Source organism: Petaurus breviceps, unplaced genomic scaffold (assembly GCF_028583685.1).
Source record: "Petaurus breviceps papuanus isolate PSGF00001 unplaced genomic scaffold, PetGlider_PUasm1.0 108, whole genome shotgun sequence".
Taxonomy (NCBI): Eukaryota; Metazoa; Chordata; class Mammalia; order Diprotodontia; family Petauridae; genus Petaurus; species Petaurus breviceps.
The window spans coordinates 1987927-2007735 of NW_027185593.1; the positions used below are offsets into that span (position 1 = coordinate 1987927).

Here is a 19809-nt window from a genome sequence, read left to right on the forward strand (position 1 = left end):
AAAGACAGGCAGCCCTCCTCTCAACCAGGGGGGCACCAGGGGCCCAGGGCAAGCCCCACCCTGAGCAGCCACCAGGCCCCAGCTGCTCCCAAATGTGGGAGGCCTGGCTTGTAAGAACACAAAAAGCCAGAGTAGTCTCTGGCTTTGGATGGGTGGAGCTGGTTTCCCTAGGGCAACAATTTACCAGGGCAGGATTAATGAGAAGTAAAGGTTGGAGGAGGGAAGAAGAAAAATACCTTTTTATAAGGTGCTGTCCCCAGGAGGAAGGGCCTAATCCTGGGCCTTGGGCAGGGAGGGATACTAGAGAGAGAGCTGCTTTCTCAGAGAGGGGCCCAAGATTGGGAGGGAGGGATGAACTGTTTCAATCTTCCTTTTTGCCCTATCTCTGGAATCAAACTATGGTAGCAGGGATAGAATGGGAGGGTGGGGAAGAGGAGTTCCCCACAGTGCCCCAGGAGACAATGCCCACAATGGGTGACGCCCTCTACCAGGAGACAGGAAATTTCAACTCCAGTCCCAGCTTTGTTATGAACTCTGTGTGGCCCTGGCAAGTGGCTTACCCTTTGGCCTTCTCCATGAGTAAACTGGTAACAATAAAAGTCCTGCCTACATCACAGGGGTATTTCTAAGAACTCTAGTACTAGATGGGATACTACTTAGTTCAGGAAGCCAGAATGTCAGAACTGGGAGGGTCCTTAGAACATGGGATGTCAGAGGTGGGAGGGTCCTCAGAAGGCAGAGTATTAGAACTTTCTAAGTTGCCTTTGAGTATTTGAGGAGGACCTCTGCACCGAACCCCTAACCCCTGGGGGTGGGAGGGCTGGAGTCCAACCCTTTCATTTCACAGACAAGAAAAGTGAGGCTCAGACAGAGGAAGTGCCTTGGTCACCGTCACATAGTGAGTGTCAAACCCATGTCTCCCAAATCCCTTTCCATGCAGCTTTTGTGGTACCTATAGCATGCCCGGAGATTACTATGTAGACACAGCGATGATCATGTCCTCTTAGGACTTATCCCAGAGAGCTGTCCAAGGGACCCCTGGCCTGGCCCAACCCCTACCAGAGACAGCAGAAAAAGTCAACAAGCACAACCCATCGTATTATCCTACTCTGGCCACATGCTGCTTTCCTTCCTGGGCATTCTGGACCAGTACTGAACATGGAAGTATCTATCTACTGCCGAGGTACTGGACAGATAGAGATGAGTAAGACACAGTCCCGGTCTGCAATGGACTATACCTGCCATGAGAACTTTATAGATGCTAAGTCTTTTCTCTGAGCCCTCCTGCCTTGAGGGCTCCAGTGGAAAGAACACTGTCAGGCAGCTGGAACCTGGTCACTTAGTAAGCATGTGACCTTGGGCAAGTCACTTTCCTCCCTTGGTCTCGGTTTGCTTATGTGTAGAATGGGGATAATACTTCCTATTACAGTACCACTTTTCAGGATTATCATGAGGATCAACCGAGATCACCATGAACCTCAAAGCATCTGTGGCCGTCACTATTATTCCTTCCTTCAAAGTTGTTTTCAAAACTTTGTTTTCACTAGCTAATGGAAATTTAGCATCACAAATGTAGGCAATACACATGATTCTGAGGCCTCCAGAGGCTTTACCAGACTTGCCAAAGGGGTCCAGGTTATAGAAAAGGCCATGAACCCCTGGGGTTTGAGGGCAAAACTTTAATGGGATTGAGGTAGAAGAGTCATCACAAGGTCAGACAGAAACAGAGGTACTACCTGGGGTCAGGAGAGAAATGCCAGCTGCCCCAGGCCTCTCCAAAACACGAAGCCAACTCCTGCCCAGCAGCCTTCCTTACCTTCTACCTCTTCTGCTAATCTCCCCTTATTCCCCAAATTAAAGAGCTCAGAATCCGAGTACACCAATATTCTAAGATTATTCTCATTCAATATTGTCTTGGGTGGGGTGGGGTTGGTGACAAAAAAAAAACAAAAACATAAGACTTTGAAAAGCAGTATTTTGTGCCCAAAATTTGTGCCTGCCTGACCAGAGTAGCCTTGGGGCCTTCCCACTCCATTCGACTTTGTGCTTCCCTCCCTTAAACAAATTACATCCTTGCTGCCCTGGTGATAGGGAAATGTCACCCAGAGCCATCCATCACGGAGCTTCTAAAGTCACTGACTCAGACTGGAGGTTGTACTCACTGTTTGGAAGGCCCTGACCCCAAGGGGAAGCTCCAAGGCTGTGCTTCTCCCTTCTTCAGTTAATCTTCAAATGGCCCTGCAAACTCCCTTTTTCTGCAGTTTCTGAGGGAGCTGCCAGGACTCCCTCCCCTCCCTCTGCACAGTGGAACTTCTCTGGTTGTCTTAGCACCTTCTGCAGAGTAAGGAGGCTCAGCAAAGGAAAAGAATGCTAACTGGCAGGGCGGTGAATACCCCCTTCCTCTAGGCAGCAGAAACAGCCTGTGATTCCCCTACTTTTTCCTTCCCCAGACCCCAACCTGCTGCTGCTGCTTTTAGATTCCTGTTTTCAATAAAGAGAACAGAGGACTTGGGCTCACATCCCAACTCTGACACTACATGGACAAGTCACAAAACCTCTTTGGGCCTCAGTTTCCTCTCCTGTAAAATGAGAGTTGGACTTGATTACCCTTCAGGTGCCTCCCAGCTCTAAATCTACACTCCTCTTCTAGAGTTCTAAGACCCTCTGACATCTTATGACCCTTGATTCCTCTTGCAAAGTTTTATATGAGGCGTCAAAGCCAAGAAACCTTTCAATATTTATCTCCACCCAGAGCCCTAAGAACGAGCTGGGAGGAAAGGGCTTTGAGGGACGTGCCCATCAGGGGCATGCAGGGGTTTACTACTGGGCTCTGGAAGCTGGTGGGGAACAGGACTATTGAGAGGCATTTTTACGAACTTAGCCGAAGGTCTTGTTCTGATCAAAGGGAGGCCTTCCACGGTAACCCTTCATCACACACTCCTGCGAAATTCAGGGAACAGAGCAAATACAACAGGAAGTAGGAAGGCCACAAAGTCCTAGCAAAAGGCAAAGATCTTCAATCAGTCTGATCACCTGGGGCTGGAGCCACCAGACGGTCTCAGACCAAGATGGGGCTCCAATCCCACCTTCAGCAGGCATTCCCTGGACACCCCCACCCCCGTTTCTGCTGCCTTTCTTGATAAGACAATCTCCCATTTACATTTTACAGAGCCCGCATGCCTAGGGACTTCCAGATTGTCTCCCCATTAGTATACTCCTAGTATATGAAATCCTCAAGGGGAGGAACTTCTGTTTCCTAATTAACGAGTACTCATTGACTGACTTTTGGACTGAGGACCACAGAGATCAAACCTGTCAAGACCAGGGGGGTTTTGCTTACCATGGGGAGAAAGCCCAGAGAAGAGAGAAGATTCAGGGATGGAAAGGGTCTTAGGGACCCCCTTAGTTTTCGGTGCCAGTATCAAATCAGATTAGACAAGTCACAGCCTCCCTCGGAATATCAGTTTTCTCTTCTCTAAAATGGGGATAATCACATTTATGCCATAAGGTAGTTGTGGGCAAAACAGATGGCATATAGTTACAGAGATCTGAGAGGTTATTATTTCAGCTTTAGAAAACAGAGCCAGGAAAGCCCAGGGGGTCAAGCAGTTTGTCCAAAATTATACAGGTAGAAAAGCAGCAGAACAGGGATTCAAATTCAGGTCCTCACTCCCAATCCTGTCCCGTTTCCCCGTAGCAGGCTGGGCTTCCCTAGGAGACAGTGTTAGTTATCAACAGTAGGGACTGAAAGGCATCTTCCCCCGAGGCCATGCTGATCTAATGGTTCCCTAATGTGGCCAGACAGCTTCTACCCAGCCTGGGTCAGGTACAGCAAATCCATCCAGTCAACTCAGCCTTCCAGACAGACTGCAGGGGCAGGACAAAGCTGTGTTCTATCACAGTCAGAAGCTTAGAACCCACAGTACCAGAACTGCAAGGAAAATTAGAACATAGAAGTTCAAATCTGGGAGAGACCTTAAAACACAAAATATCACACTTGGGAGGAGCCTTAGAATAAGATGTCAAGGATGGAAGGGACCATAGAACACAAAACATCTGTGCTGGGAGGGAGGTCCTTAGAACCTAGGATGTCAGAGCTGGGAGGGCCCTTAGAACACAGAGAATGTCAGAGCTGGGAAGGCCCTTAGAATACAGGATGTCAGAGCTGGGAGGGCCCTTACAGCAGGGAATATCAGAGCTGGGAAGGCCCTTAGAACACAGGATGTCAATGCCTGGAGGGTCCTTGGGACATGGTATTGGAATCAACTAGCTAAAACCACTTGCCTCACTACTGGGGAAAGTGAAGCTCCCTCACTTACTGCTGTCTCAGGCCTCCTACCTCATGCAGCAATCCCTTCCACACTAACTCTGAGTATGCATGAGTCCTCTGCCTCATTCTCTATGATGAGCTCCAGCCTGTGAACATCTCCTAAAGTGTGCTGCCTATACATGACCATGATATTCCAACTAGGGTCTGACCAGGACTTAGGACATCGCTCATGTGTATCGTATTCCTACTAATTCAACCTAAGTTATGTTAGTTTTATAAAAAAAAAAAAGTTTAAAGCAGACATACATCATCAGTGACTCATTCTAGGCTTAAGGTGCACTTGGACCCCCACATCTTTTTTCCCCCTTCCAAAGGAAATGCTACCCAGCCCAGCCATTTCTCTGCTTATCTGTTGCTTCTTCATTTGGATTTCTGAATCTACCAGCACGATTTTGCATTCATCCCCATCCAGGTTCCAGGTATTTATTTCCTTCTGAAATTTATCTGTCCTCTGTAGAATTAGGTCTTCTTTGATCTCAAGATTCCCCACCTCCAAGCCCACATGTTATAGCCATTTCTCCATCTACAAACAATGCAGGGAGGCATCAGCTCTTTCACAGGACTCCAGCCTCCTTCTTTCTGGGTCCTTAACCTATTATAACACCTATAGTGAAAAATATGAATGGGACTTCTGACTTGTGGCTTTCCCCTCCATTAGGCCTCGATCTACGGAGCAGAGAAATAGGTCCCTCAGACAATTTCCCACCCTCCATGTCAATTCTCTCCACCCTGAAGGAGCAGCTTTCCTAGAGCCCCTGCCAAGATACCTGGAGATCACTTTAGCAGGGGGCCCAAGTGGGAGACATTTCTCCAAGGCTAAACTGGCTTTCCAATTTCCTAGGGAGGGTCCAGTTTCTTTATTGGGAAGCCACAAGCTTCCTTATGTTTACTGTTTCTTCACTGATTTCTCTTTACCCCAACTTAAAAAATTGTTCTAGGAGTTGGGTTACCAGACAGCCAGAGACCAGGGGATGGAAAAGACAGGATATAAAGACGTGAGTAATTCCAAATGAGGGGCCAGGCTGCAGGGGTGGAGGCAGGTGTGGAGAACAGAACACATTTCGGTCCATTTCAATATATGACAAAACAATAAGGAAATAAAATCACGATACCTGAGCCTCCAAACTGAGTGCTGGTCAAAGTGGTGGACCTGGATTTTCCATTGGCCACTGGCAACGGGAACATCTAGAAACAGAGAGAAAGACACAGAGGGAGAGAGAAAGATGGAGAGTGGAGAAAAGAAAAAGAAAGAAATTTAGGTGAGACCTTGTTTAGGCATGGAACTAGCTTTTGGTATAGGTGGGGGGAGGGGGAAACATGCAAAGAAATATTTTTTTGGAGGGGGAAGGGAGGGCAATTGGGGTTAAGTGACTTGCCCAAGGTCACACAACTAGTGTTAAATGTCTGAGGCTGGATTTGGACTCAGGTACTCCTGATTCCAGGGCTGGTGCTCTACTCACTAGGCCACCTAGCTGCCCCCAAAGAAATCTTTTTAATCTGGGGCTTAACTTTTAAAGAAAACTAGAATGTTGAATCTTAGAGCCCAAAAATACTACAGAGAATTAGAATTCAAACCTGTCATTTTACAGATGGGGAAACTAAGGCCCAGAGCAAGGAAAAGAGTAATCTGATATTTCCTAGCAAAATCAGTGGCAGAGCGGGGTCTACGGCCCTGAGGCTCTTTCCTAGGGCCCAGAGCTGCACCCAAAAGAGAAAGATGCCAGGGGCAGCTAGGTGGTGCAGTGAGTAAAGCACCAGCCCTGGAGTCAGGAGGACCTGAGTTCAGTTCCAGCCTCAGACACTTAACACCCACACAAAAAAAAACTAGCTGTGTAACCTTGGGCAAGTTACTTAACCCCAACTGCCCTCCAAAAAGAAAAAAAAATGAAAGAAAGATGCTGGAGATTATGCCTAAGTCTAAGGGGCCTCAATTCCTCCTATACTCATGGCCCAGAAGTGTGTCATGGAAAGCCATTGGAGGAGAACAAGGTGCTCGATGATTTTAATTCCTACTAGAGAACCAGTATGTCTTCATCAAGAATAGGTCATGTTGGGGGCAGCTAGGTGACACAGTGAATAGACCACTGGCCCTGGAGTCAGGAGGACCTGAGTTCAAATCCAGCCTCGGACACTTAATACTTACTAGCGGTGTGACCTTGGGTAAGTCACTTAACCCCAATTACCCTGTCTTCTCCACTCCAAAAAAGCAAAGAAAAGGATAGGTCATGTCAGACTAATCTAATATCTTTTTTCTGGACAGGGTTACTAGACCAATGGGGAATGCCACAGCATTCCTGGTCTTCAACAAAGCACTGTGACTCAGGATCAACTTCTGGGCAAGATGGCCAGATACAGACCAAACAACAGCAGTGAGGCAGATTCAGAACTAGTTGAATGGTCGGACCCAGAGAAATAATTAATAGGTCAATGCTAATTTAGAAGGAAGTCTCTGGTACTCCACTACTATGGATCTGACCTTGGCAGTATGACATTTAAACATTTTAATCTCCACCAATAATGGGAAAGGTAATAAGCATTTATTAAGCATCTACTGGCACTGTGATAAGTGCTTTTACAAATACCTCATTTGACCCGTACAACAACCCTGAGAGGTGCTACCATGATTCCCATTTTAGAGATTAGGAAACTGAGGCACATTAAAGTTAAGTGATTTGCCAAAGTCTGAATTTGAAATCAGGTCTTCCTGATTCCAGCCCTGGCACTATTCACTGTGCCACCTAGACGTCCTCTAGAATGGATAGGCTGATTCTAAATAAAATGACATTTAAAAGGCATACATGTAAAGTCCCACACTTGGCTTCAACCAACCAGAAGGGAAGGCATGGCCGGGAAACAGTTCCCATGAAAAAGATCAGGGAGAGTTAATAGTCTCTTGAGTCAATCAATCATAAGATGTGGCCATGATACAGTTACTGCAATGGTAGCTAGTACTAAAATGCCCAGTGTTGACAATAGAGCAAGGAGTGGCCAGGCCCTCAGTCTTCTGCCTGGATAACTGTGCCCAATCCTGAGCAACAAAATCCAGAGAGAAGGATAAGTGGAATATATCCAGGAGGCTAACCAGGATAGTGTGAAGATGCCGTTACACAAGGTCCAGTTAAAAGGACCAGGGATGTTTAGACTAAGAAGAGAAGGGCCAGACAGAAGATGGGAGCTGTTTCCTAATATCTGAGGGGTTGCTATGAAAAAGAAGGATCCCACTTGTTAGAAAAACAGACAGAAACCACAAAGGATGATCTAGGCTCCATGTGTGAGAAAACCACTCAGTGCTGGGAGCTACCCACACTGGGGATAGGGCTGCCTTGGAACAGGGAGCCATTACTGGAGGAACCCTTCAAGCAGATCAAAGAAACCAGAGAAGGAAATCTTGTTGATCCTGCTCTGACAGACTGTCATTCTATGGATTTCTGAGGTCTCTTTTAGCGGCTGACACTCTGACTGAAGAGACCGAGGCATTCTGGTGGGAAAGAGTTCAGCAAGGACCTGTTTCAATCTACTTTCTTGACGTGTGGCATTGGGCAAATCCCTCTCTGGGCCTCTGTTTCCTCACAATGTGTGAGGTGTGTGTATGGGGCAAGGGGAGGCATTGTGGAGACTGGCCTGGTAGACAAAAGTAGAGGGTTTGGCCATATAAAGAAGTGAGGGAGGAAGGGATGGTAGATGTCAGGCTGGAAGGGACCTCACTTGCAGGTATCCTAGGAGTTGAGCCGCTAGGAGACTGAGCCCAGGTCTTCTAATGGGACTGGAAAGGAAGGTTGAGGCCAAACTTGGGGGGAGGCAAAGGGAGAAGCTTCAATAACTCCATGCTAAGAGGCCTCTCTTGGGGGCTTCTCAGAGTCACTAAAGGGGTCTGAGCAGAAGGCAGGAGTGGGGGTGGGTGTGGAGGTGAATGGAAAACTGCTGTAGAAACCTAGCAAAGGGATGAGACCTGGCCTAGCCTATCTCCCATCTTCCCTTTATTCCCTGTCTCCCCATTACCTGAAAAAAAAAAAAAAAACCCTGCCTGGGTATTTTAATTCCTCAAAAATTAAGCAGATTAGCAGCAGTGAAACTTAAAAAAATCCTAACAAGAGAAAACAACCCATCCTTCTGGGGCTAGGATCCCTCTTCCTGTTAGCAGCTAGAAGAGAGAGGGCCCTGGCTGGGGCTCTGCTTCCTGAAAAAGGGATAGGGTCCAGGCCCCTCGATGTCACTGGGTAGGAAGATCTCTCAAAGCCAATCCCTCCTTCCTCTGTAACTTGTAGTCTCAAAATTGTACCTACAGTACAATTACATAGTGATTTACCCTAGATCCCACTCATGGCCAATATGGGTGAGGGGCAGGGCTAGAATCCAGATCTTTTGGGCTCCAAGGCCAGTCCTGTATCTACTAGGCCAGGGGTGAGGAACCTGCAGCCTCAAGGTCACCTGTGGCCCTCTAGGTCCTCAAGTGCAGCCCTCTTATGGAATCCTTTTGGATTTGGCCTGCACTCAAGGACTTAGAGGGCCACAGGTTCCCCACCTCTGCACTAGGCCATAACTTTTCCACTGTTAATGGAAAAGCTCTCACTTTGAGAGTTTTGAAGTTTGCAAAGTGATTCCCATACGTGGACTCAATGGATTCTAACCATCATGGAGCTTTAGGAACTTTGTCGAAGCATTCTAAGATCCTGATTTCACAGAAAAGTCTGAAGATCAGAGAGGATGGGAAATTTGCCTGGACTTCGATGCAGACCCAGATCTTGACTCCCAAGCCCACCACTCTTTCTACTGGGGGCAACTGAGATGAAGTATGACAACCTGGGCCCGTGAGACCTGGTGAGTGGACAGAGACACCTTGGCTCAGGCCTCTCCTTAGGGGGCAATGCAAGGCCTGAGCCTGGTGTTTGCAGGCCTCTGGGCTCCAGTTCCAGCCTCAGCGGGCTCCTGGCCCTCCCCTGCCAGAGCTACCAGCCTGCTTCCCCAAGGACTATGCCCCTGCTGGGAGGGGAGGGGCTACCTTCCTGCTTCCCCCTAAGTCTGATCCAGTCTTCAAAGGGGCCTTCAAGTCCTCTGAAGAGACTAACAGATCATTCTCCTCTAATAATGCCTTACAGTTCCCCCAGAGCACCTTCCCCATAACATCCATTCTACAGAAGACAAAAGAGAGTCAGCAATGTCAAGTAACTTGTCTGGGATCATGCAGCAAAGAGTGGTTCAGGGGAAAGTGTGCTGGAGTTGGAGGCAGGGGACTCTGGCCCTGGAACCTCTTACAAATCCCTTCCCAAATATGGGCATCAGTTTCCTAATCTATAAAATGGGAGATGAAATGGGGAAGGGGATGGACTAGATCAGGGGCTCTTATTTTGGGCTCTCTATTTTTTAATAACTTTTAAAATATTTGATTTTCTGGGAAAAATTCTGGGAATTTTATTTCATGCTTTTAAAAACCTTATTTGGAGGCATTCACTCATACATTTCACCAGACTCATAGCCAAAGGGATCCAAGTCACAAAAGAAGGTGAAAAGACTCTGGTCCCAAAACTCTATAAAGGCCTTTTGGGCTTTAAAGTCCAGGATCTTGTGAGACAAATCCAGGATGTGACCACCTAGAGGCCTCTCTGGCAACCCAGGCCCAGGAGGAGAGGCCTCCCTGATCAGGATTCTTACAACATCCCTCTTCCAACCACACAGCTCAGTGCTCCCTTCAATCCTTTGGCAGGGCAGGGACAGTGCTTTACATTGAGGTACCTCCCCCACTTCTCCCCTAGGGTCTCGTCAGGATAGACCTGGGCACAGTAAGAAATAGTGACTGACCCAGGTGGCTAGGTACCAGCCCTGGAGTCAGGAGGACCTGAGTTCAAATCCAGCCTCAGACATAACAGAAAAACCAGCTGTGTGATCTGGGCAAGTCACTTAATCCCAATTGCCCTCTAAAAAGCAAAAAAAAATAGTGACTGACCAACTGAAGTAAGTGATATGGTTCTCATCTAGACCAAAAGGCAGCAGGGGGTGGTACAAAGGGTCCTAAAAAAGTAAGAGTGGGGAGAGCTAGCCTCTGCCCTCCCCCACTTACATGAGGTAGGATGTATGATCCTGGGTAAATCAGTTTCTCTCTCTGGGCCTCAGTTTTCCCCGCCCCCTCCTCCCCATAAGAGGAAATGCTTGGGAACCAGATCTCTAAGAGGCCTTCCCAGCTCCGACACCTTTTATTTAAAACTTCCCCCTGGCTTTGACATTCACCATTCTGATGTTGTTCTCAGCTCTTACAGTCAGCCTTCTAAGGTTCCCTCCCCACCAAGTCTGACTTTCTGTGTTCTAAGAACCTTCCCAGCTCTGACACTTTGTGTTTTTAGGGTCAGATAATCCTAGTTCTAAATCTATCACTATCTCCCTGTGGACACCCCACCAAGTTATTTCCCAGATCAATGTTCCTGCCTTTTAGTTCAGGGATTCCTCAGTTATACTCCATATGATTTTGAGTAGGGGCCTCTAAGGTTAAAAAATCAAAACCAAAACCAAAACCATTGTGCGTCAGGCTTCTTTTTGCACTCTGGGATAGCTCAGCCACAGGATGCTGAAACTGGAAGGAAACTTAACAGACCTAATTCAATGCCTCTATTCTACAGATGGGGAAAATGAGACTCAGAGACGGGGAGTCACTTGCCCAAGGGCACACAGCAGGGCAAATAGAAGAACCAGAACTAGAAGTCAGGTCTCTTGATCTTGAGGCCAAGTCTTTCCACAACAGGGCACTTCATCTCTGAAACAGAGGTCTGGCCATTGGGGCCTCAGAGGTGTCGGTGCGTAGAACTGAGTTCAAATGAATGAACCTGAGTTCACTGAGCACTATCTCCTGTTTTGTCTCACTGGCAGCCTTTTTTTTTTTTGGGTATGCTTTCTGCTTTGGGGGCTTCCACCCCCATGCTATTTATAGACCTGCTTTACAACCCTCTGCCCACCCACACATCTCCTAGGGGCGGTCCTGGAAGACACCCAGGCCCCCCACTCTGGGAGCCCTCCCCCAACCTCCTGGTAGCCACGTGAGCTCTTCTCTCCCCTCTCCCTTGCTCTGCTTTGTGGCAGGGGATGGGCTGTGGGGCCCCCAGCTGACGTGTCATTTCTCTCTGTCTCATATACACACATCAAAAAACATCCTCTCCACCTTCCTCCTCACAGCCTTCCCCTACTCTGTTCTAGGGGGTAGGAAGGGAAGAGGCAAGGGAGGGAGATGGGTATCATCTCTACCTCTGCCAGTCTGTCCTCAAAACTCTACTCTGTCCCTTTACCTTTATGTCCCAAATTTTCACATCATAACGTAACTGGAAATTGGGCTCAGCAGAAAAAACTCTTAAGCTGGGGAGTCAGGAACCCTGCTTTTTAAGGCTCAGTTTTGTCACTAATAAGAATAGGTACGATATTATTTCCATTTTAAAGATGAGAAAAATGAGGATCAGAGAGGTTAAGTGATTTGCCTAGAGTCACAAAGTGTCAGAGGCCAAGTTCTTTATCCTAAGTTAAGGTATGCAAAGCATTTTACACATATTATCTCCTGCAATCATCACACCAACCCTGGTGAGAGATAGGTTCTAATTTCTGTGTGGTTGAGGACAATTATCTTGTCTCTCTGACTCAGTTTTCCCATCTGCAACATAAGAAGGTTGAACCAGATGGTCTCTATGGTTCTTCTCCCTTCTAACTTTGAACATTCTGTGTTCTATGGTTCCTTCTGGTTCTGACAAATATATGAGGCTATACTTTTTATCTCACAGGACCAAAGACAAGGAATACTTTATTTGACTGGTCTGACCCAACAGGCAGAAGCAGAGGGGTTTTATTAATCCTGGGCCTCATCAGGCCTGATTGTTGCTAAGAACTGAAGAAGGCTCTTGGTGGGACCTGGCTAGTGTTTGGGCCCCCTGGGCACCCCAGTAGGGCTCCAAGTCTGTGATCTCAGCCACCCATGCCTGTTATGGGCTGATGCCCTGGGACATTTCAGTTTGACAAAACAACTCTGAATAGAAAACCAGATTACTGAAGCACAGAAAAAAAAATTAAAAATGGACTTAAAAATACCACTCGCCTTTCCGGAGGCCAAGTGGAGTCAGCTTTCCTTGCAGGTCTTTTTTCTGAGATTTGTGAAAGTTTTTTTTAACGTGTCAGGGTAAACTGGATTTAATCTGGGAAATTAGCAAAGAGCCCTGGATTCTATTCCCAGCTCTGCCACTGCCTTTGCTGGGTGACCTTAGCCAAGTCACTTCCATGCTCTACCTTTATCAGATATCATTTTTCCCTCTATAAATAGAGATTTAAAAAAAGGAATAATTAAGCATCAGTCATGTGTAGAGTTCTGCTAAGACAAGAAAATAAGGAAGAGATGACCTGAGCCTTCAAGGTTCTTACAGAAGCAATGAGGCACAGTGGTGATAACCCAGAACTAATAAAAATGAGCATGTTCCAATAACACCAACAATTAAATTTCTGCAAAGAGTTTGGTGTTCATTCTCTACTGGACCTTTCCAACCACCTGGGAGGCAGGCTCTTCAGGTACTTCCTTTCTGACATGGCAGCCAGGTTCACATCCAGATAGCTGTGTGACCTTGGGCCAATGACTTTCTGACAGCCTGAGTTTCCTCATCTGTAAAATGGGGATAATAATAGCACCTCCCTCCCAGGGTGGTTGATACAATGATACAATACTTGTAGAGTGCACTCAAGTGTTACGTCAATGTTGGCTGTCAGCAGTAGCATTTTAGGTGAGGAGCCTGAGGCTCAGAGAGGTTTTGGCCAGGGTCAAAAGGCTAGTAAAAAGTCCTCTAGACTCCCACTCTCTATGCCATGTTAACTGCAATGTCCATTCCTGGGTTACTGGCTGGGTCCTGATCTGCAATAGATTCACTGTATATGCTTAGACAAGTCTTCTCTGGCTTTAGTTTTCTCATCTGTAAAATGGGCTGAACAAGCCTCCCCGACTCAGGGGGCTCTCCAGGATCCATCAAGATATGGGGGCAGGGGGGAGGGAGGTGTCTCAGTGAATGGAGTCAAGAGGACCTGAGTTCAGATCGTGTGACTTTGGGCAAGTCACTTAACCCCAACTGCCCTCCAAAAAAAATAAAAGATATCACGCAGGGAGACATTTGTTTTCAACTCTAAAGCTCTTCTCGATAACAAATTTATAGTTTTAGGTGCCCTTCATGGATCAGGCTCCCTATTGTCTTCAGGCTCAAATAGGAAGTTCTCTGCCTTTTAAAGGCAGAGTCTGGCCCCTGGTCATCTTTTCAAATTTTTTTTACCACCTTCATGCTCATCTCCCCTTCCTGATCCCCCTCCTGCTACTGCCCCCCTCTCTTTATCACCTCCAATTTCTTCTGCCTATGTCTGTGTCTTATTTGTCCACAACTGGTTACATTGTGTCTTCCCCGTTGGACTGGAAACTGCTTGAAAACAAGACACTGTCTTTTGCCTTGCCCAGGGCTTCCCCAGGGCTTCACATGGTGCAGGGCACATAGGTGCTTAAAAAATGCTGTCTGGTGGACTGGCAGAAATAGTACCCAACAGGAGATCATTTCTAAGCCTTTCCGAGCAGCCTGACAAAATGGACACCACTGGGAAGTCCTCGAGGGGCAGCCCGATGTAGTGAGTGGCCCTGGAATCTAGAAGGTGCGAATTCCGATCTTGCTTTCCTCCTCCTGTGCAGACTGAAAGGGAGGGGGGCAGTTTGGAGAGCTCCTGGGTCCAGGAATAACACTAGTGGCCAACCTTTACGTAGCCTTCAAAAGTTTGCCAAGGATTTTATGTTTATTTTCTCACTGGAGCCTTCCGCCTTCCTTAGGAAGTGGCAGTGGTGGTGATGTCTACTTGTTTGCAGTTGTGTCTGACTCTTCATGAACCCATCTGAGGTTTTCTTGGCAAAGATAGTGGAGCAGTTTGCCATTTCCTTTTCCAGCTCATTTTACAGGTGAGGAAACTAAGGCAACCAGGGTTAGTTAAGTGACTTGCCCAGGGTGACATGGTCAGCAAGTGTCTGAGGCCAGATATGAACTCAGAAAGATGAGCTTTCCTGACTCTAGACCCAGTACTCTATCCACCAGATAGGTATCACCTAGCTACCCCTGGGAGCTAGTGCTATTATTGTTTCCATTTTACAGATTAGGAAATTGAAGCAAACAAAAGTTAAGTGATTTGCTTAGGGTCACACCACTAGTTGTCAACCTCAGGTCTTCCTGATGCCAGGTCCGGTGCCCTGTCCACCTTGACCTCTTGGCTCAAAGCCATCTGAGTAGCCAAAGTAGGACTTGAATCCTGATCTTTGGACTCTAGTGATCTTTCCATGGCACCACACTGACTTTGTTACAGATAGAGAAACTGAGGCTAAGGTCAATGGACTTGCCTTCATCATACAACCAATAACTGTTGAAATCACTATTACTAATAAGAATATCTGACATCTATATATTTTGCTTTTAATTTTTTTGAAGGAAATCAGGGTTAAACAACTTGCCCAGGGTCACACAGCTACCAAGTGTCTGAGGCTGGATTTGAACTCAGGTCCTCCTGACTTCAAGGCCAGTACTCTATCCACTGAGCCACCTAACTGTCTTCTCATCTATGCAGTTTTTAAGGTTTCCAAAATTCTCCATGCCATAAGTAATCATTTGAATTTCCCAACAACCCTGTGAATTAGGATTTACTGTTTCCCTATTTTATAGATGGGGAAATTGAGGTTCAGGTAGGACAAGTCATTTGCCCATGTTCACAGAAGGCAAGATTTCAACTCAGGTCTCCCTGAAGCCTCCCGAAGCCTCTAGCTCCTGATCTTGCCAGGTGAGGGGGCGGGGGGCAGTCAGGTTACAGGGAGAGATTAATGGAATGGCCAGGGTACCAGAAGACCTGGGGGAAAAGTGGCTGGAAAAGAGTGGGGAAGGGGATGGCAGCCATAGGTCACTAGCATAGCACCTACCTTATCTCTCTTCTAACCAAGCCAGCCTCCTTTCAGACTAGTCAGCCAATAACCACTAATTAAGAACCTACTATGTGCCAGTTACTGTACTCAGTGCCGGGGATAGGCAAAAGATAGGCCCTGCCCTCAAGGGGCTCCCAGTCTAAGGGGAGACAAGAGGCAAATAACTCTGTATCAGCCAGATGTATAAAGATATATTGGAAATAAGCCACAGAGGTTAGAGAACAGTTTTACGCAGAATGTTATCTTTCTGAAATGGCAGCCTCTGCCTAGCCTCCAGCTCCCCATACTTCGAGGCAGTGAAAAGAACCTGGAGTTGGGGAAACTGGGGAAAGAGACACATATTTTGAGCCTAGTTCTGCCACTACTTTGCCAGAATGACCTTGGCCAAGTCACGTCCCTTCCTCTATGCTTCATTTTCCCCAAAACTAAGGTACTTAACCTGGGGCTCATAAACTTAAAAAAATAAATGATAACTTGTATTTCAGTAGAATTGAATTCCTTTGTAATTCTAGGTATTTTGTCTTTTCCATCTGAAAACCTTGTTGAGGATTCCAACCACAGGCTTCCCAAGAGGTGTAGGACCCAAAAACCAGAAGCTTTCTCTAAGCTCCATATCTGAGTACCCTTTCTCTTTCAGAACACACACTCATTTACCCATGTCCTAACTTTAACAGCAACTGGAGGAGTTTGACAAGGTCTTTTTTGGGGGAGGGGGGGTGTGTGAATTTCTTCTTGAATCTTTAAGTGAACGTAGCCTGCAAAAGGCCATGGGTGAGAAAGGCAGGCAGGAGGCCCTCAGGAGCGTCCTCTGAGAAGAGGGAACAGTTTCACTCAGCTATATTTGGCTTGCAGGGGACAGGACACTTAAGGCCTTTACTGGACAGAACAGCACCAAGGATAGTGAGTGCTGTGGCTGTTCAGAGCCGAAGATAATCAAGTTGTCCCCCACAAGAAGTAGATTTTTTATTCCCTGTGTCTTCCTTCCCCCTTGCCCCTCTGGAGGTGGGGGACTGGTGAGGCCATGCCCACTTGTTCTCCTCCCTTCCTTCCCTCTCCCAACAAGGGGCTGGGGTGGGGGTAGGGGGAAGAATTTCTACCTGGGACAAGTGATGAGGGGCAGGGATCAGGGAGGGCCTCAGGGTCTTCCCTTGCAGAAATCCAGGGCAGAGGCCCCAGAAGTTGGGGGAGGGGAAGGGGCCCTTTAAACAACCCCCAAAGACTGCTTACCATGCTGAAGTCTAGCAAGTCACTGAGCTCTTTGTCTGTCCCGACTGTAGCCATCCTTTGCTGCTGATTCATACTCCCACAGACTCAACAGCGGCAACAGCTCCGGAGGGCCTGGAGACACTGTGGGGGATGGGAGGGGGAGGGATGGAGGAGATATACACATGTGTCGGTGGGAGAGAAGGGGGGGAGAGGTGAACAAGCGAAAGGAAAAGGGGGCGAGATAGAGGAGTGAGAGGAGAGAAACAGAAACAGAGGTAGGGCCAAGGGGGGCAGAAAGAGAGAGAATGACATGCAGAGACAGAGATGTGAATCAAGGCCACACACGAGGAGGAAGGACAGGAGAACAACACACACACAGAATGGAAGGGAGAGACACATGGGGGGGGGGGAAGAAATAAAACCGAGAAAAGAGAGAGAAAAAGAGAGGAAGGAGGGGAAGGAGAAAGAGCCACAGAATGGAAGGGAGAGACACAGGGGGGGGGGGGAAGACATAGAACCCAAGAAAAGAGAGAGAAACAGAGAGAGGAGGAGGGAGAAGAGAGAGCCCCAGAGAGAAGGAGGAGAGAGCCCCAGAGAGAAGGGGGAAAGAGCCCCAGAGAAGAGGGGAGAGAGACCCAGGGTGAAGAGATACACACCCAGAGATAAGAGAAGGGGAGTGAGAAAACCAGAGGATGGAAGAGATAGAACCAGAGAGAAAGGGGAAGGATTGGAGACCCATAGAGAAAGAGGGGGGAGACACACAGAGATGGGCAGCAGAAGAGAACCCCAACGAGAAGGGTGAGGAAAAGAGACCCATAGAGAAAAGGAGGGAGGTATAGACCCATAGAGAAGGAGAGGAGAAAGAGAGACTCACAGATGAGGGGGGAAGCAACACCGATCCAGGGGGAGGAGGGAGATTAGAGAGACAAAAATCCAGAGAAGGGGTAGACATAGACCCATAAAGAAAGGGAAAGGGACACAAGAGGAGAAATACAGACCCACAGAGAAGTGGGGAGGAAGAAGAAGAGGAGGGGGGAGACCAATAGAAGGAGAAGGGAGGGGAAGAGAGAGCAGAGAGCTTTTAATGAAGAAGGCTGAACTCCGGAGGGTGGGGGCGTTGACAGATGAATGTTTTGTAAACGCTAAAACCCTGGCAAATCCTTCCCATCTCAGAGGGGCCCCAGGCCGGCTGGGGGCCAGTGCACATGGCGCTGAACAAGTTCCCCATTCAGGTTCATACTCGGATGTTTGTTTTGGGGGCTGCCAGCCTCCCAGCTCTGCTGGGGGCAAAGGGGGGGGGGGGGGGGGAAGACGACCAACCAATGAGGAAAGGAGGAGAGGAAGGAAAAATATGGGCCACTCGACATCCAGGGTGGAGGGCCAGTTATCGCCTTTGGGGGATCTTAAAGGGCCAGTCGGGTCCTTCCCCGCTCTTAAAGGGCCAGCCCAGCAGGCACTGGAACAATGCAGGGACACCCAACCACTACTAAATTAATTTTCCAAACTCTCAGGAGCAGAGAGATCCAACTACAAAAATAAGAACTGTAGGTATGGGCTTTCCTTCCGGAAATGGGAAACGGAATTATGGGGTGGGGGAAGAGGGCAACTAAGGCTGCTTCCCATTCCAGAAGCCCTCTGGCAGACGCTGGGGTGGGGGTGGGGGGAAGCAGGACATGCACGGTGGAACTCTCTCTGCACCTATAGCCTGGGCTCAAAGATGGGGGGTGGGGTAGAAATCGAAAATTCTCCCCCTTCTCAGAGCGGCCCCCAGCGCCAGATGTCAGGACGAATTTCAATGAAGTGCACAACACACAAGCAAGCTCGAGCGCGCGCGCACACACGAACGAACACACACACACAACACACACACACATACCCCGAAAAAAAAAAGTTAAAAAAATCAAACAAGCAAAACTCGGCTCCTCCCTCCCTCTTCGGTGGGGGAGGGGAAAGGGTACACGAGGATTTTAAGTGGGGCTAGAGTAGCAGCTAGCATACAGCCGGCGCTTAATAAATATTTGTTGAGTTGAATATGCTTCTCCCCAAGAAAACAACAAAAGCCAATAAAGGCTTTTTATTTAAGGTAACTTGGGAAATAATTGTTCCCCTTCCTCGATAGGCAGTCCTCGATGCTCCCCAAGGGTCCCCGGGGGCGGATACCCGCTCAAAAACAAGAAAGGGAGGGAGAAGGGGGTTGCGTGTGGGGTGGGGGCGGAGAAGGGGGGCGTGGTGTGGGGGAGAACTATCCACCTGACTCCGGCTGAGTTTAAATTAAATGGGGGGAGGCCTATTGCCACTAAACAAGACCCCCCCCCCAGAAAAAAGTCACCAGAGAAGTCTTTTTAAATTAACACCCCACCCCAGGCGCGAAACGTAAAGGAGAAAATGACCTTTTCCACTTAGTCCAGAAAAAGCCCTAACTTCATGAATGGGAATAATAACTTTACTCTCCCCAACCCTTCTCAAAAGCTAACTTGGAGTAGCTCAAGGGAAGAGGGGGGGAGGGGTCCGGGCTAGGGGGGGAGAACAAGTGAAATCGATGAGCTCAGACAGCCTCTGCCAGTCTCTTTCCTCCTCCCGCCCACCCCACCTCCCCAACCGCGGCCAAGGCATGGGGAGCCCGGGCGGTAGGGATCCCTTTGAAGCCCATGGAGCGGCCGGGGCGTGTTATGCCTCAATCTGAAATCATTCACAGCAGTTTTGCCGCCGCATGCCAGCGGAGAAAGCCTTTCCCCGAGTTAACGCGGAGCAGATGTTCCACCGTACCCCTCCCCACCCCCGCACTCCCCTCCCTTCTCACCCCCCCCCCACCCCATGTACTTCAACCTGAGACACCAGTTAGGAGAGGCACCTTCTTGCCTTCAGACAAAAGGGTTTCCCCCCCTCCCTCCCCCGGCCTGTTCCCAAACTCAGGGCCAGGGCCTGCAAATGCCAGCTCTTAGATTCCACCTCCCTCTCCCTCCCCCTCCCCCCCCCCCCACTTACACACTCACTCCACCAGGGGCAGGCCCCGCTTAGGGGCTCTGAGGGAAAGGGAGGAGGGTGGGGGAGAAAGAACAGGAGCCCAAGCCAACCAAACTTTGAAGAACAGACCAAGTTGGAGCGTCCCGTCCTGTTCCGTCTTTCCCCCCCAACCCCCCATCTCAGTCGCTAAAGTTCAGCAAACTGTACGCACATTTGGGGACGAAATTGGGCCATGAGGTAAAGGGGGCTGGGGATCTGTCTTTCAGAACACCCCGTACTCTTTCCCTCCTCACCTTTTAAAAAGGGGGGGGGCAGACCCTGCCTCTCCCTCCGGGCCCTTTAAACTTGGCTAACAGAACAATGAGTC

At 48.4% G+C, this 19809-nt stretch overlaps 1 protein-coding gene across 8 annotated transcripts in view; it reads right to left on the reverse strand.

The window, feature by feature from the left end:
- The window catches only part of TCF3 (transcription factor 3), a 104969-nt gene that overhangs the window by 84517 nt on the left and 643 nt on the right, over nt 1-19809 (reverse strand). For all 8 annotated transcript variants that reach the window (XM_069070479.1, XM_069070575.1, XM_069070396.1 and 5 more), the window contains 2 exons: nt 16500-16619; nt 5443-5515 (listed from right to left, as the gene is read on the reverse strand). In XM_069070479.1, the coding sequence (XP_068926580.1) occupies nt 5443-5515; nt 16500-16571 (145 nt within the window). In that variant the 5' untranslated portion in view covers nt 16572-16619. The remainder of the gene's footprint in view (nt 1-5442; nt 5516-16499; nt 16620-19809) is intronic.